The sequence below is a fragment of the Mustela erminea genome, chromosome 19 (assembly GCF_009829155.1).
Source record: "Mustela erminea isolate mMusErm1 chromosome 19, mMusErm1.Pri, whole genome shotgun sequence".
Lineage (NCBI taxonomy): Eukaryota > Metazoa > Chordata > Mammalia > Carnivora > Mustelidae > Mustela > Mustela erminea.
In genome coordinates, this window is record NC_045632.1 from 46913852 (window position 1) to 46932662 (window position 18811).

General features: G+C 39.8%; 1 protein-coding gene, 1 long non-coding RNA gene and 1 pseudogene across 6 annotated transcripts in view; 2 read left to right on the forward strand and 1 right to left on the reverse strand.

Annotated features, from left to right (window-relative positions):
- The window catches only part of IST1 (IST1 factor associated with ESCRT-III), a 33703-nt gene that overhangs the window by 10986 nt on the left and 3906 nt on the right, over positions 1 to 18811 (reverse strand). For all 5 annotated transcript variants that reach the window (XM_032323317.1, XM_032323320.1, XM_032323319.1 and 2 more), the window contains exons 2-3: positions 1755 to 1857; positions 1183 to 1363 (exon numbers count right to left, since the gene is read on the reverse strand). In XM_032323317.1, the coding sequence (XP_032179208.1) occupies positions 1183 to 1363; positions 1755 to 1842 (269 nt within the window). In that variant the 5' untranslated portion in view covers positions 1843 to 1857. The remainder of the gene's footprint in view (positions 1 to 1182; positions 1364 to 1754; positions 1858 to 18811) is intronic.
- On the forward strand, positions 496 to 13583 carry LOC116578808. The gene is made up of 3 exons (XR_004281058.1): positions 496 to 715; positions 6478 to 6480; positions 13572 to 13583. It is a non-coding gene; the product is annotated as an uncharacterized LOC116578808 (long non-coding RNA).
- LOC116580402 lies at positions 647 to 778 on the forward strand (annotated as a pseudogene).

The following is an 18811-nucleotide window of genomic DNA, read 5'->3' on the forward strand; positions in this document are numbered from 1 at the left end:
GGGCCGAGGCTGAGCAGGGAGTCCAATATGGGACTCAATCCCAGAACTCTAGGATCATGACCTGAGCCAAACACCGATATTTAACCAACTGAGCCACCTAGGTACACCTAAGTAAAATCTTTAAAAAAATAAAAATTCTTTAATACAAACCAAAAAAATCCTAGAATTTGTATCATATGCTTGATAGCCTCTAAAGTTCTTTCATGAACCTCACTGGACTCTCACAAATAATTCCAGGCCTTCTAGCCTTATTCATCATCCTATTTCACTTCTGGGGAAATTAACTGACAAGCCCAGGGTCACAAAGCCAGGAAATGGTAGACCCAAGACTCAAACTTAGACGTTTTGATTTTAGAGTCCTTATTTTCTTTTCAGTTGTCTACATGGAGATCAGGCCTTCCATTAAAAGTATTAGGAAAAAGGTACTCAAGTATGTGAAGTAGTCCCCTAGTGCTATTCCCCCACATACAGTAGGAGACCAGTATTACTCCTTTCTCAAATTCCCTTTCTCAAAAAGATGATTTGATTTAGGTCTTCAAAATAACTTATTTCACTTCATTACAGCTATACAGTTGTAGAGACCTACTGAACAACACTGCGCATATAGTTAACAATACTATACTAAGCACTTAAAAACGTGACGAGCAGCTTTGCGCAGTGGCAGTATCGTAGCCAATGAGGTTTATCCGAGGCGCGAGTATTGCTAATTGAAAACGTGACGAGAGCAGAGGAGCGCCTGCGTGGCTCAGTTGGTTGAATGTTAGGCACCTAGTTTTAGCTCCGGTCATGATCTCACAGTCTTGAGATCAAGGCCCCTTCCACGCTCCGCGCTCAGCAGGGAGTGTGCTTGGGATTCTCTCCCTCTGCTCCTCTACCCATCTCTCCACCCCCCCAACCCCGCTGGCGCATGCATGCTCTTTCTCTCTAAAATAAACATATACCTTTTTAAAAAATGTTAAGAGGGCAGAGATCTGATGTTGTGTGTTCTTACAAAAAGAGTGTGAGGCAGGGGGACACAAGGAAACTTGGAGGTAAGAAATGTTTACTGCCTTGATTGTGGTGATGGTACGCAGGTATATGCATATGTTCAAACTCATCAAATTGTACACAAAAGAACCGTTTTTTCTATAAATCATACCTAAATTAAGATTTAGGAAAAAAAAGAGAGAGAAAATATCTTACTTCATAGACTGGATGAGGCCAAACCGAGCCAGCAGCAGATCACAATACAGCTCCAGAATCTCCATGGCCTCCACAAGGTAGTCTTCTCGGATAATGTGCTCCACTCGAATCCGAGCTCGTTCATCTTTCCCAGCAGCCAGATAGTCAGCAATCTCTTTCCTCGCTTTCTGGGCCAGTTCCGCTAAGGCACAAATCCCATCCAGTCACATAACAGCAGTACACTGGGCCCTGGTCTGCAGGAGACTTCTACCCCAAGAGCAAAGTGGGTGTTTCTAGTACATCCTAGCTCACTTCTCTCTTAGCAAATCTGGTCCCAACTCATCCAGGCTCTAGAATTTGTTCCTTTGTCTAGATGAGAATATTGCTGTTGCAGCCAGAAACTTCTACCTTATTCCCTGCAACAGAACTGATTCAATCTTACTTGTCACAAAGAGCACCCATAATATATCTAAAGCTTAAAGGATATCGAATCCATAAGACTTCACAGTACTAGCCTGAAAGAGCCTGACAGAGCCAGAAACTCAGTGACATATTTTGGGAAATAAAATATAAGGCAATCATGCATTACTCACTCTTTTTTTTCTCCAACAGTTTAAGACGGTTTATGACTAATCTCAAATTGACTCGTAAACGCTCAGCTTTAAATCCAGAGCCCAGCATGCTGTGCTGTTCCTCCTGGAAAAAGAGAATGCACAGTTACTACTTTCAAGTTGAAATTATTCCAGTTACAGGGTGGATTAGATTAGCTGACACTATAAACTAGAATGGTTTCCTAATACAGGCAAAACAACATGATCTGATTCACAGTTTTTTTTTTTTTTTTTTTAAGATTTTATTTATTTATCTGACAGAGAGAGAGGTCCACAAGTAGGCAGAGAGGCAGGCAGAGAAAGAGGGGAAGCAGGCTCCCCACTGAGCAGAGCAGGGCTTGATCCCAGGACCCTGAGACCATGATGTGAGCTGAAGGCAGAGGCTTAACCCACTGAACCACCCAAGCACCTCTGATTCACACTACTTAAAGATCATTTTGGTTGTGTGGAGAACTAACTGGGAGAAGGTAAGGCAGAGCTAAAAGACTTGGTAATGGATAAAATTAATATCTATGTATCGGTGTAGAAGTGGGTTGATAAAAAAACAAAGCAGCAGCAGGAACAGCTTCTACTTCTCCCAAAAATCTCATCAGGGCAGTGATGAGGAAAGATTATCAAATTTAGAACCAAATTCAAAAATATTCTCCCACTAGTGCCTCAAGTCCTTCTACTAATTCAAGCTAGTGCCTAAGATCACAAAAATATTAGTATTTACTGATATACAAAAAAATATACAAAGGAATGAGAAGTCCAAGAAAAAAAAACTGCTCTATAAAATTTAACAAGAGGCTATTTACCAAAACTCTGAATAAACAGCAAAGTTATAGTCAACAAAACCACTCCTCTCCACCCACAAGGGGGTATACCATTGTTCATGCCATACTGAAACAGCACAAATTCTATGCCTCTCAATGAATTCTGGACTTGAACTTCAAAACATATAACATCCAAACAAAAGTTAGGTCTAACAAACTAACCGATAAACAGACAAACCAAAAAAGATATTCAATGTAAGGAAAAACACTAGAGATATTTGTCCACTTGTGCAAAAACCACTAAAAAGAAATAACAGATGTATTCTCCTTCTGTAAAATTATTTATACATTAAATAATTAACCTAAGTCTCAGTTTACAGTGGGCTTGTATGTCATGAAATATCTAGGATCCATAACTGAATTATGTTCAATCCACTCAACAAATATTTACCGAGTATTTCTACATCAGACAATAGCTAAATGCTTAAGATTTAAGAAAATAAAAGGGGTGGAGGGTACAGTCCTTCCCCTCAAAGGAATTTATTCTATGGACAAAAACAGCTAAGAAAACCTGACAACTATAATACTATTTGGTAAGAGGTGTAATTTTAGAGTTGTTTTCAACTGAAAGTGACTTTGGCCCCACATGGGACATCTGGCAATGACTAGAGACATCCTGGGTTGTCATGACTGGAAGGGATGCTATTGGCATCTGGTGGGTAGATGCCAGGAATACTGCTAAACATTCTACAATGCTCAGGACAGAACCCCACAACAAAAAAATTATCCAGCCCAAATGTCAGTAGGGCCAAGATTAAGAAAGACACCCAATCTCAGAGACATGACAGAATGCTTTCCGGGAGGACTGAAGTCTAAGTCGGGTCCTAAAGGATAAATTATTTGTAAGGTAAAAAGAGGATGTGACCACCTCAGGCAGAGTAAGTGCTGTATGTAAACTCCAGGTACCAGAGAGAACAAGAAACTTTCAGAGGAACACAAGTTCAGTACAGCTGAAGAATGGCATTAATTACAGGTTATGCCGTAACATCTCTCATAATCAAATTCAAAACTTCAATTTGGCAATTATTTATAAGAGAACAGGCGCTGTGGTAGGTTCTGGTGTTAACTAGATCCAGACAGTATCCTTGTTTTCAAGGCCTCCAAACCAGAGATGGATGGGAGATAGAAAGACAGCCAGAAAAACAGTAACTAGGACTATCATTTGCTATATGCGGTCCTGGGTCCATGATCAACCAGCAACTGAGTGGTATAATGAAGAAAAAAATCTAAGTGCATCTAAATCCAAAAACCAAGTAAACAATCTTACTCATACACTCCTATAGCACTTCAGTACAAAAATTTTAATAACATACATTGTTTAATCCCTTTCAACAAATATTCATTGAATGCCTACAGTACTGTGACTGAGACAGAGACACAATGGCACTGAAAACAGAGACACAGTTATTGCCCTCATGGAGTTCACAGTCTAGTTAAAGAAAACTATTACCTCAGTAACTACAAAATAGTAAACAAGTACTTAAGTGATGCTCTGGAGCTTATTAGAAGTTTGACCTCTTTGGCCACTTGCTTGGATACGGCTTCAAAGATAAAAGATAACAGTATCAGGGGTCTGGTAGAGTCACAGGTATGACAGAAAAATGTCAAGATTTCTCTGTGGTTCTTAACTAATCTCTAAGCATCGATTGTGTGATGCATCAATATACACGAGAACAAAACTTTAGTATTATAAATATTTTTTTTAAAGATTTTATTTATTTTATTAGACAGATAGAGATCACAAGTAGGCAGAGAGGCAGGCAGAGAGAGAGGGAGGAAGAAGCAGGCTCCCTGCTGAGCAGAAAGCCCGATGCGGGGCTCCATCCTAGGACCCTGGGATCATGACCTGAGCCGAAGGCAGAGGCTTTAACCCACTGAGCCACCCAGGCACCCCAGTATTATAAATATTTTTAAGAGGCTTAAAAACATACATTTTGACTTATTAATTCTATTCCTAGTAATTTAGCCTAAAGAAACAGAGGTTCAGGGTGCCTGGGTGGCTCAGTGGGTTAAGCCTCTGCCTTCAGCTCAGGTCATAATCTCAGGGTCCTGGGATGGAGAGATCGGGCTCTCTGCTTGGCCGGGAGCCTGCTTCTCCCACTCTCTCTGCCTGCTTCTCTGCCTACTTGTGATCCCACCCCCCGTCAAATAAATAAATAAACTGATAAATAAAAAAGAAACAGAGGTTCATTCAGACTTTTATATGAAAATATTTATCAGCACATTTTTAAGACCAAAAAATTAGAATAATGAACAAATATTGCTTATTAAACTATAGTATATTTGTGATGGAATCTAATGTAGCCACTAAAATTTTTTAAACATATTTACTGATGAGAAAATATATTAAAAGGCAGGACTACAAATATGGAGTATGACCCCATATTCTGAGTTTAAAAATGCAAATATACGGGGTGCCTGGGTAGCTCAATGGGTTAAGCTGCCTTCGGCTCGGGTCATGATCTCAGGATCCTGGGATGGAGCCCCACATTGGGCTCTTTGCTCAGCAGGAAGCCTGCTTCTCTCTCTCTCTCTGCCTGCGTCTCTGCCTACTTATGATCTTTCTCTGTCAAATAAATAAAATCTTAAAAAAATGCAAATACACATATAAACAAAGGAAGGAAAAAGATTTAATTATCACTATATGTAAACTCTTTTCAAACCCAATAATTTAAGACTAACAGTAGAGCTAATATTAAGAACAAAACCCACCTCAGAAAGCCTATAATTTAGAATTTCTATCAAAAGGCAAGTAATGATACAAATTCCTTTGCTACTTAGAAAAGCAGAGTATTAACTTACCAGAAAACACTAATCAAGATCACCTTATCATAAGTGGAATATGTGTGGAATCTGGAAAAAAAAAAATCACTACCCACAAGCTCACAGATAGAGAACAGACTGGTCATTGCCTGAGATAGGGGGCAGAAGATGTCAGAAACGACAAAGAAAAAAATAAGTATGGTACATTACTCAGCACCAAAAAAGTGCTTACAATTGTCCAGTAATTTATGACCATCTCCTCTGACAAACAAACATTTAAAAGAGAGTACAGGCACACTGTGTGCGAGCCTATGATAAAGAGCTAACACAAGAAAAGGAGCACAGAGGAGAAACCTCACTGGGTGCCAGCCCCGCCCTTCATATCCATCAGCTCATCGGTCTCACCACAGATGAGTAAGGGCAAGATTTGGGTTCAAAGCCCATATACAGTATTACCCACACAGGGTGACCACTTACCAAAAATATTACAACTGTGGTTAAAAATGTAAACATGGTCTTGATATCCCTAACTCAGATGCTCTTCCACCGAGGGTCAGTGTAAGGCAAGAGCTATGGAGAACGTCCATACTGCCATGGAGCTCTAGGAAGCTTCCAAGAAGAAGGATGTGCACTAGGCTTGAAGTGTGAAAAGGACTCTGTAGACCAGCAACGCAGCAAAGGTTAACAGAGTCTAGGGGCGCCTGGGTGGCTCAGTGGGTTAAGCCGCTGCCTTCGGCTCGGGTCATGATCTCAGGATCCTGGGATTGAGTCCCACATCGGGCTCTCTGCTCGGCAGGGAGCCTGCTTCCTCCTCTCTCTCTCTCTGCATGCCTCTCTGCCTACTTGTGATCTCTGTCAAATAAATAAAATCTTAAAAAAATAAAATAAAATAAATAAAATTTTTAAAAAAAGGTTAACAGAGTCTTGATTCTCAATGCTCACTTCTGTTCTTAACAACCTTTGCTTATGCCATTTAACCACTCTGAGCATCATTTTCCTTACCTTTAAAATGAATAGTAGGTATCACTAAACAAACACAAGAACAAGCTAACAATTCCTATCAGGCACTCTCCTATGCACAAAGCATCAACCACATGCCTTAGCAGAAAACAAAATAGGCAAGAAAGTTTGTGGAGGACAAAAGAGAAAAACTAGCAGCAGGTCTAATATGGATGTAAAACCACAACCAGAAACCCGAAAGTCCTCTATCTGTAAGAAGCAAGCGTCCAAATGCCCAGCCTCCTAAGAAGAAACATTAAAGTGCATGTGAAATGCACAAATGCAGTCTTGGAAAGGGGAGAAGAATGTTAGAAGGGAAAGGGGAGGGGGGTCCTTTAAAAAAACTACAGTGAAGGGGAAAAAGGGCAAAAGGGAGAGTTCTGACAGGAATAAGAAACATTTTTAAAAAATCAAAGCAGGGATGCGTGGGTGGCTCAGTACGTTAAGCATCCGCCTTGAGCTTAGGTCATGATCCCAGGCTGCTGGCGGAGCCCCACATCAAACTCCTTGCTCAGCAGGGAGCCTGCTTCTCCCGCTGCCTGCTACTACCCCTGCTTGTGTTCTTGCTCTGACAAATAAATAAAATCTCAAAAAGAGATAAATAAATAAATAAAGGACCACCTGGGTGGCTCAGTCAGTTAAGCAGCTGCCTCCAGCTCAGGTCATGATCCCAGGGTCCTGGGATCGAGCCCCACATCGGGCTCTCTGCTCAGCAGGGAGCCTGCTTCCCTTCCTCTCTCTGCCTGCTTCTCTGCTTACTTGTGATCTCTGTCAAATAAATAAATTAATCAAAATCTTAAATAAATAAATAAAATAAACTCAAAGCAAAAACAATACATCTCTCCATTTAAAAAATAGGCAAAAGTTAATGGGACATAAACAGAAAAAAAAAGCAAAGCTGATTAATACATTAATAGAAATTTAGGGAAATTAAGTTTACCAAAAAAGTTAATTCACCAGAATAGGTACCTAAAGTGAGCCAGACACTGAAAGACACATGTTAGGTAACAAAGGAGTGGTTTTAGCTTCATGAAATGCTGGAGGGTGTAAAGACATTTTTATTTCACATATTTGCCTAAGATGGTTAGTGTCTACAAATGCTCATTTTGAACCACACTTAAACAGCCTGGGGAAAAAAAAATTCGAAGGCATAAGAAAATGAACTCTGAAGAAGAAAAGTGCTAAAATTCTCTGCAAGAGGTGCTTAACACATGTTTTATGCTGTAAATAGAAACCCAATTCTGTGACGGAAATTGAAAATACTGAGGTGTGGCAAAGTTGTTTATATTTTACACAATCTTTTAGCTGGGGTGTTATGGGGAAGAGAAACTCCAAAAGCTACTGTAAACCTGTGGAAGGCACATAAAAATAAATCCAAATTACTAATTTCATCATTCAGTAATAACATTTTTTTGTTCAAATCTTAAGCAGTAAATAAAATCACAGGGCCTATTCAGGGACTCTAACGATCAGGGTTCAAGCTGAAAACAGATTAGCATCCCCAACCTGGGTAATTGGAGAAGAACAGACTATGTACAAAGGTGTGGGTAAGGTTTAGAGAAACCAAGAAAGAACAGTGTACTGCCCCAGAACCACACATCCAGGCCTGTAAAGGCAAGATGAAGAACTGAAACCTCCCAGGGGTAGCTATATGAAGAGGATCTCCAGACAGGAATCAAGGTCATTGCTAGAGGCATGCAGACAATTTGCAGCAATCTGGCAGGAAAGGAAAAGGGAAATAAATACCTAGCCCTCATTCCTCCTGCCCTCTGGTCTCCTGGTACCTCCCATTTACCCCCAACTGGAAGGCAGAAAGGAAAAGGGCCTACAGACATAGTGCACAAGAGTGAGCCTCTAGGGACATGTATCAGAGGAAGGATGCTATGTGGCTCTGGAGAAGAATGTATTAAGCATAAAGACTATACACACACACACACACACACACACACACACAGGAACCTAGATCTCTACCAAAGCAACCCCAGATTTACATTAGAGTTAAGATTTCGGCTAACCAGAGTAGAAAACTGAAGTTAAATGAGTTGCCTAAAAAAGGAAAACTGTGGGTGCACCCAGATGGCTCAGTCAGTTGAGCAACCAACTCTTTGTTTCAGCTGGGGTCATGATCTCGGGGTCACAGGACAGACCCCTGTGTGAGGCTCCACACTCAGCAAGAAGTCTGCTACCCCTTCCCTGTATCCCCCCACCCCGCGTGTGCTTTCTCTAAAATAAATAAATAAAAAATAAATAAATCTTTTTTAAAAAAAGGTAAGGGTGCTTCAGTGGCTCAGTTAAGCAATTGTCTTTGGCTCAGGTCATGATCCCAGATATGGAATTTGTTTAAGCCCAGGACCCTGGGATCATGACCAGTAGGAAACCTGCTCAGTAGGAAACCTGCTTCTCCCTCTCCCTCTGTAGCTCCCTCTGCCTGTACTGTCAAATAAATAAAATCTTAAAAAAAAAAGTGGTGGAAAGGAGATGGAAAAAAACTTGAGACCCTGTGTACCACTATTGGTGACACTAAAAAATGGAGTACCACTATGGAAAAACACTATGGTAGTTCCTTAAAAAACTGAAAATAGAACTACCATATGATCCAGCAATCCCGCTTCTGGGTATATATCCAAAAGAACTGAAAATAGTATTTCAAAGAGGTATCTGCACACCCATGTTCCTAGCAGCATTATTTACTACAGCCAAGAGGTAGAAGTAACCCAAATGTTCACTGACAGATGAATGGCTAAAGAAAACATATTGTTTATTTTTGTTTATATACTCTGACACATATATAATAGTAAAGTCTGAGTCCATTTTGTAGCATGACAGGATTTACTTCCTTTGCAAGGGTGAGTAATACTCTACCAGTCTAACAGTACTCAATAAAGTGAATGTCCTTTTTTTTTTTCCTTAAGATTTTACTTATTTATTTGACAGAGAGAGATCACAAGTAGGCAGAGAGGCAGACAGAGGGAGAGGGGGAAGCAGGCTCCCTGCTGAGCAGAGAGCCCGATGCAGGGCCCAATCCCAGGACCCCAAGACCATGACCTGAGCTGAAGGCAGAAGCTCAACCCACGGAGCCACCCAGGCGCCCCTAAAATGTATGTCTTAATATGTAAGGTAATGTACACATATACCTTAGGATCTCACAATCCCATTCCTGAACATATACCCTCAAAGAAATTTGTGCAGAGAGCCATGAAGACACATGTATAAGGATCCTATAGTAGTAAGGAGGTGGCAGAACATTATGTGTCCATTACAAGAGGACAAATAAAATATGACAGCCACGTACAGCAAACTACTATGCCGCAGTGAGAATTAATGAACTAGCTATACTTAGAGCAACATGAGTAGTCCTTAAACAGAAGCAAGAGAGTGCCTGGATGGCTCATTCAGCTAAGTGTCCAACTCTTGGTTTCGGTTGAGGTCAGGATCCCCGTGGTCAGGAGACAGAGCCTCTAGTCAGGCTCCAGGCTCCATAGGGTATATGCTTGAGGACTGTCTCCCTCAACCCCTCCCCCACCCACAGTCTCACTCTTGCAAATAAATCTTAAAAAAAAAAAAAGGAAAAGAAACAAAAGATACAAAGAGGAGGGTGCCTGGGTGGCTCAGTGGGTTAAAGCCTCTGCCTTCAGCTTGGGTCAAGATCCCAGAGTCCTGGGATTAAGCCCCACATCAGGGTCTCTGCTCAGTGAGGAGCCTGCTTCCCTTCCTCTCTCTCTGCCTACTTTTGATCTCTGGCTGTGAAATAAGTAAATAAAATCTTAAAAAAGAAAATGATATAAAGAGGAAACAAACAGAAATTTTAGAATTGAAAAACGAACAATAACCAAGGTAAGGAAACTCACTGATGGGCTCAACAGCAGGATGGAAATGACAGAGGAAAGAGCCAGGGCACTTGAACATAAATCAATAAAAACTATCCAATTTGAAAAAGAGATTTTAAAAAAATTCCAAGTGAAAAACGTCCCAGAAGTCTATAGGGCAATAGCAAAAGATCTAATACTTATGTCCTCAAGAGTTCCAGAAGTGGTACCAAATATGAATGTGAAGCACTATAGGCTGAGGGGGTACCTGGGTGGCTGGCTGTCAGTTAAGCATCCAACTCTTGATTTTGGCTCAGGTGAGGATCCCAGGGAGCAGGGCTCCACACTCAGCTGGGACTCTACTTGAGATTCTCCCTCTCCCTTTGTCTCTCATCCCCCCTCCGCCACCACTTGCACACAGGCTCACTACAAAATTAATCTTTAAAAAAAGAAAATTGTATGCTGAAAACTTCCCAAATTTAGCAAATGGCATAAATCTATAGACTGAAAAAGTTAGGGAATTCCTAACAGAATAAACCAAAATAAATATATGCCCAGACTCATCATCTTCAAACTGCTGAAAACCAAATTTGTAAAATACTGAAAGCAGCCAGAGAAAAATGCATTACTTATAGATGACCTATTCAAATGACTACAAATTTCACATCTGAAATCATAGAGACCAAAGAGAAGTGAAAAGTATTTCTAAATTGCTGAAAGAACTGTTAAGCACAAATTTATCCATTGAAAAATACCCTTGAGAAATGAAGGTGAAATAAAGTCATTCTCAGATGCAGGAAACCTAAAGAAGAATTTGTCACCAACAAACCTGCTCTTAAGAAGTTTTTCAGGCAGAAAGAAGTGACACCACAAGGAATCTGGAATATTAAAAAGAAAGAAACTGAAAATATCTATAACTTACATTACAGATATAAATATCTGGGAGGGACACCTGGGTGGCTCAATTGGTTAAGCAGCTGCCTTTGGCTCAGGTCATGATCCCAGGATCCTGGGATCGAGTCCCGAATCACTCTGCCTGCCACTATGCCTGCTTGTGTTCTCTCTCTCTGACAAATAAATAATTTTTTTTTTAAGATTAAAAAAAATATCTGGGAAATATAACAGATGACTCTGGAGTGTCTTAGGATGTCATTTTTTATAGTTAAAAGCAAAGCTAGTAACATTGTCAAATGGAATTTTCAATGTATCTAAACATGTAAGATAAACATAACATAATGGGATAAAGGGGGCAGGGTAAAGTGATCTATATGATGTTTCCATATTCCACAGAAGTGGTAAACTACTGACTCTAAGTACAGCATGAAAGTACACCTACTGTAGTCTCTAAGTACAGAAACTGCCCAAAAAATGGTCCACCCCATATACTATCAACAAGAAACTCACTTTGATATGATAAAATGAGTATGTTAAAGGTAAAAGGATGAGGGATGCCTGGGTGGCTAAGTGTGTTAAACAACCAACTCTTGATGTTGGCTCAGATCATGAGCTCAGGGTCATGAGATCAAGCCCCCCAATGGGCTCCACACTCAACACAGAGTCTGCTTATTCCTCTTCCTCTGATCCTCTCCCCACTGACATGCACTCGCTCAAATATTTTTTTAAAAAGTAAAAGGATGAAAAAGATCACACATCATCAGAAGAAAGTTAAAAGTTTTTATTCCCCCCCTTCACTCAATTCAGTACAAGCTTCCAGTTATAAAATAAGTCACAGGGATATAAATGTACAAATTAGTTAATCATACCATATCACATATTTGAAAGCTGGGGAAAGTAGATCTTAAAAGTTCTTATCACACACACACTTTTTAAGATTTTATTTACTGGGGCACCTTGGTGGCTCAGTGGGTTAAAGCCTCTGCCTTTGGCTCAGGTCATGATCTCAGGGTCCTGGGATCAAGCCCCATATTGGGCTCTCTGCCCAGCAGGGAGCCTGCTTCCCCCTCTCCTCTGCCTGCCTCTCTGCCTACTTGTGATCTCTGTCAAATAAATAAATACAATCTTTAAAATTTATTTATTTATTTATTTATTTGTTTGTTTGACAGAGAGAGAGAGAGAGAGAAAGCACAACAAGAGGGAGCAGCAGAGGGACAGGGAGAAGCAGACTCCCCTGCTGAGCAGGGATCCCAGTGCAGGGATCAATCCTAGGACCCTGGGATCATGACCTGGGCTGAAGGCAGACGCTTAACTGACTGAGTCACCAGGCGCCCCCAAAAGTTCTTATCACAAGAAACAAATGTTGTTAACTATGTATGATGTTGGATATTAACTAGTCTTATCGTGGCAATCACTTCACACTATACACAAACACCTAATCATTACGTTTTTATATCTGAAATATGTTTTATGTCAATGTTTTATGTTTTATGTCAATTATAAATCAATTTTTAAAAAGAAAGTTAAAGTTAATTGGAGCAGCTATATTAATGTTAGACAAGTTAGATTTCAGAACAAAGAAAACCAGGGGTAATACAGGAGTATTATATACTGCTATAATTATTTAGAGACAGAGAGAAATCACCAAGGAAATATAACAATCCTAACAGTAAATGCACCTAACAAATAGAGCTTCAAAAAATACCAAGCAAGAACTGATGAATAGGAAAGAAGAAATAAATCACTAATTACAGCTGGAGACTTCAACATGCCTTCACCAGTAACTGATCAAACTGGTAGAATATCAGCAATGATATACAAGAAATGAACAGCACAAACAACAAAACCACCAACTATATCTCAGTGATAATTACAGAACACTCCACCCAACAGAGTATAATACACGGAACATACTTAAATGTATACCATATCCCAGGATACAAAATAACCTTAACAAAACAGAATGAAAATCACACAAAGTATGATCTTTAACCATATGGATCTAAACTAGAAATGAGCTAACAAGATAGCAACAAATTTCCAAACACTTGAAAATTAACACACTTCTTCATAATCCACTGGTCAAAGAGGAAGTTGCAAACAGGGGGGAAAAAAAAAGGTTTTAAAGGTTTGAACTGCAAGAAAATAAAAACACTGTAACCTGTGAAATGTACTTTATTTTTTTTAAGATTTTATTTATTTATTTGACAGAGATCCCAAGTAGGCAGAGGCAGGCAGAAGGAGAGAGGAAGGCAAGCAGGCTCCCCGCCGAGCAGAGAACCCGATTCGGGGCTCAATCCCAGGAATTTGGGATCATGACCAGAGCTGAAGGCAGAGGCTTTAACCCACTGACCACCCAGGCACCACCTGTGAATGTAGTTTAAAAAACAGTACTTAAGGGGAAATTTACAACACTAAATGCTTATATTAGAAAAGGTCTCAAATTAGGGGCGCCTGGGTGGCTCAGTGGGTTGGGCCGCTGCCTTCGGCTCGGGTCATGATCCCAGGGTCCTGGGATCGAGTCCCACATCGGGCTCTCTGCTGGGCAGGGAGCCTGCTTCTTCCTCTCTCTCTTTCAGCCTGCCTCTCTGCCTACTTGTGATCTCTGTCTGTCAAATAAATAAATAAAATCTTTAAAAAAAAAAAAAAAAAGGTCTCAAATTAGTAATCTAAGCTTCTACCATAGGAACTGTAAAAAGAACATTATTATAACTTAAAGCAAGCAGAACAAAACCATAAAAACAAGACAAAAATCAATAAAATTGAAGAGGAAACTAGAGAAAAAGCAACAAAACCAAATGCTGGCTATCTAGAAAAAAACCTTTTGTTTACTTATTCCTTAGAGAGAGAGAAGAGAGCAGGAAGGAGGGGCACAGAGAGAATCAGGCTCCCCACTGAGCAGGGAGCCCAAAGTGGGGCTCAATCCAGGGACCCCAAGATGACCTGAGCCAAAGGCAGATGCTTACCCAAATGAGCCACCCTGGCACCCCCCCCCCCAAGATTTAGAGCCCCTCTCTAAACTGACACAAAGAAATAGAAAATGTAATTACCCCACATATGTAACAAAAATTGAATCTAGGGACGCCTGGGTGGCTCAGTTGATTAAGCGGCTGCCTTCGGCTCAGGTCATGATCCCAGCGTCCTAGGATCGAGTCCCACATTGGGCTCCTTGCTCAGCAGGGAGCCTGCTTCTCCCTCTGCCTCTGCTGCCATTCGGCCTGCCTGTGCTCACTCTCTCTCTCTCTGGCAAATAAATAAATAAAATCTTTAAAAAAAAAAAGAAATTGAATCTAAAATTAAAAACCATTCCAAAGGAAAAAAAAAGAAATTCAGGCCCAAGTGGCTTCTCTATTAAACACTTAATACATCAGTCATCTACAGAAAGTTAGTACCAGTATTACATGAACCCTCACATACTTCCTAAGGCTGGTATGAGAATTAAATGATAAATGGACTCTTATGTGTTTTAGGTTGAAATAAAAATGTTTAAGATATGCATTGTATCTCTTCTCCCCAGCTTTAACTTTTTACATTAACCAGTTTCAAAGTCACTGGAAGACTTTAACTGTATATAATCAGTATAGCTCCTTGAAGTCAAAGTTTCTTTCTTTCTTTCTTTTTTTTTTTAATCAAACACTATTTCGGTGGTTCCATTGTTATTCCCACACTAGTGCTTTGTACAAAGCTGTCACTATTGTTATTCAGTAAGAAATTTATAGTATTTTTTTAATTCCACCAACTAACATAATTTAGTTTTGTTTTAAATTTAAGGAAAGAAAAATAATTTGCCAAAGTATTTTGTAAACTTCAGTTTTGAGTTTTTTTTTAAAAAAGATTTTATTTATTTATTTGACAGACCAAGATCACAAGTAGGCAGAGAGGCAGGCAGAGAGAAAGAGAGAGAGGGTGAAGCAGGCTCCCTGTGGAGCAGAGAGCCTGATGCGGAGCTCAATCCCAGGACCCTGGGATCATGACCTGAGCTGAAGGCAGAGGCTTAACCCACTGAGTCACCCAGGCGCCCCTCTTCTTTTTTTTATTGGGTTTTTAAATTTATGTTTTTAGTAAGCTCTACACCCAACCTGGCGCTCAAATTCACAACCCAGAGATCAAGAGTAGCATGCCCTTCTGACAGAGCCAGGCAGGTTTGGAAGCCTCCAAACCAACTTTGGGAGCCTCCAAGTTTCAAGGATTTTCAACTTTCAGAAATTAAAAAATGAATCATTAAAGACAACGATATGGGGCACCTGGGTGGTTCAGCTGTTGGGCGTCAGCCCTCAGCTTGGGTCATGACCCCAGCATCCAGGGATCAAGCCCCAAACCAGGCTCCCTGCTCAGCAGGGAGCCTGCTTCTCCCTCTCTAGCTTCCCCATGCTGTGTTCCCTCTCTATCTGTTATAAATAAATAAAATCTAAAAAAAAAAAAAAAAAAAAGGGGGGGGTTTCATCTGCCTTCAGCTCCAGTCATGATCCCAGGGTCCTGGAAGCGAGCCCTGCACCCACCTTCCTGCTCAGCAAAAGGGTCTGCTTCTCCCTCCCACTTGTGCCTTCTCTCTCAGATAAATAAAATCTGAGGATGCCTGGGTGGCTCAGTTGGTTAAGCCACTGCCTTCAGCTCAGGTCATGATCCTAGAGTTCTGGGATCGAGTCCCACATCAGGCTCCCAGCTCCTTGGGGAGTCTGCTTCTCCCTTCTCATGCTCTCTCCCCCTCTCTCAAATAAATAAATAAAATCTTTAAAAAATAATAATAATAAATAGTAAATTAATAAAATCTGTAAAAAAATTAAAAAATAAATTTAAAAAAGGACAGTGACATTAAACCACAAAGGTAGTAACTAAAGATCTATCCTAAATAATTATCAATATAGGAAATAAATCATTAGACCCCAAACTAGTCTAATATAAAATATCACTTAATTACCATTTCAGGACTTGAACCTGCTTCCAAAGCTAAATACCATAACCTCTGTACCTGGCATGATTAGGAATAATTAATCTGAAAATTAGTAAAATATTCTGGTCAAGTTACTGTTTTATACATACACAAACATCTATATACATAAAAGAAACATATATATGAGCAAATGTTTATGTGAATACATATACACATACTATGTACTAATACTGCCCAATAACTCACTTAAAATTCCTTTTATTATTCAGACGTTATTCTTAAATGTTATGCACTCACTCACCAAACGTTTACATGTACTTCTACCAAGCACTGTGCTAAGCCACCACAGACAGGTAAATAAGACCTCACCCTAAATCTTCAAAGAGTTCACCATCTATGAGAATGACATTAAAAAAAAAATTTTAAACTGTAAGACACGTAAACAACTATAACATAAACCCTATGAACTAGTGATTACAAAAGTAGTTCTCAGTATTCTACCTAGTTTATGGATAGACATACCTCTTGTTATTGCTCTTCTCAGATACTGTTTTGTTTTGTTTTGTTTTTTAAACAAATTGGAAGGTTTGCAACCCTGCATCAAGCAAGTCTATCACCACTGTTTTTCGAAAAGCATTTGCTCACTCCAGGTCTGTGCCACATTTTGCTAATTCCCACAATATTTCAAACCTCTTCATTATTATTACATATGTCATAGTGATCTGTGATCAGTGACCTCTGATGTTACTACTGCAAAACTGTACTGGGGTGCCATCAATGACTCCAATGTAAGACAATGAACTGTGCTGAGAAATGTGTATATTCTTTGCTCCGCCAACCAGCTATCCCCCATCTCTCTGCTCCTAGTTAGGCATCCCTATTCCCTAAGACACAAGATGGAAATTAGGCCAGTCAATAACCCTACAATGGCCTTGAAGTGTTCAAGGAAAAGAAGAGTCACATGTCCCTCACTGTAAATCAAAAGATACAAGTGATTAAACTTAATAAGGAAAACATGTCAAAAGTGGAGACAGGCTAAAAGCTAGATTTCTCACACAGGTCAGCCAAGTTGTGAATGCAAGGGAAAAGTTCTTGAAGGAAATGGAAAGTGCTACCCCAGTGAACAATGCTAAGAAAGTGAAACAGCCTTATTGCTGGTATGGAGAGCATTTCAGTGGTCTGGATAAAAGATCAAACCAGCCACAACATTCCCTAGCCAAAGCCTAATCTGGAGCAAGGTCCTCTCAATTCTACAAATTTAGAGAAGAAAGGAAAGCTGCAAAAGAAAAGCTTGAAGCTAGCAGAAGTTGATTCATGAGGTTTAAAGAAAGAAGCCATTTTCCATAGTATACAAGTGTGGAAGGTGAAGCAGTGCTGATGCAGAAGCCGCAGCAAATTATCCAGAAGGTGTAGCCAAGATAATTAATAAAGGTAACTATACTAAACAGATTTCTTTTAAGTGCTCCATGCTCAACACAGAGCCCAACATGGGGCTTGAACTCACAACCCTGAGATCAAGACCTCAGATAAGATCAAGAGTCAGATGCTTAACCAACTGAGCCACCCAGCCACCCCCTGAACAACAGATTTTAAATGTAGATGAAACAGCCTTACACTGAAAGGAGATGCCATCCAGGATTTCCACAGCTCGAGAGACCTCGATCCGTGGATTCAGTTTCAAAGGATAGGCTAACTCTCGTTAGGAGCTAATGCATAATGCAGCCTGTGACTTTAAGTTGAAGCCAATGCTCATTTACCATTCTGAAAATCCTACAGCCCTAAAAAATTATGCTATTATCTATTCTGCCTGAGCTCTATAAATGAAATAACAGAGCCTGAATGACAGCACATCTGTTTACAACATGGTTTCTTGAGTATTTTAAGCCCACCAGTAAGACTTAGTACTCAAAAAAAAAAAAAAAAGATTCCTTTTACGCTCATTGATAACACACCTGGTCACCCAAGAGCTCTGATGGAGAGGTATGAATGAGATTAACATCATTTTCATGCCTGCTAACAAAACATCCATTCTACAGCCCATGGATCAAAGAGTAATTTCAACATTCACGTCTTATTATTTAAGATATATATCCTATGTAGCTAGAGTTGCCATAGATAGTGATTTCTCTGATGGATTTGGACAAAGTCAACTGAAAACCTTTTGGAAAGGATTCACCATTCTAAATAACATTAAGAACATCTAATTCATGTCAAGACAGCAAAATATCAGTAATAACAGGAGTTTGGAAAAAGTTAATTCCAATCTTCAAGGATGATTTTGAGGGGTTTTGGACTTCAGTGGAGGAAGTAAGAATAAATGTATGAAGAGCAAAATAATTAAAATTAGAAATGGAGTCTGAAGATGTGACTGAATTGCATGACAAAACCTTGATGAGAAGTTGTTTCTTATGAATGAGCGAAGTATTTGGTTTCTAGAGATGAATTCTACTCCTGGTGAGGATGCTGTGAAGATCAGTGAAATGATAACAAAGAATTTAGAATATTACATAAACTTGGTTGATAAAGCAGCAACAGAGTTTGAGACTCAAATTCTGAAAGAAAGTTCTATGGTGCATAAAATGTTATCAAACAGTATCATACGCTGAGGAACTAGTCATGAAAGTCAACTGATGCAAAAACTCCACTATTTTCCTATTTTAAGAAATTGCCACAGCTTTAGCTTCATCCAGACCAGTCAGCAGCCATCAACATGGAGGGAAGACCCTCTACCAGCAGAAAGGTTACAACTTGCTGAAAGTTCAGATGATGGTTAGCCTTTTTTTAAGCAATATATATATATATTTTTAATATTTTATTTGTTTGACAGAGAGCCAGAGAGAGAGCACAAGTAAGCAGAGCGGCAGGGAGAGG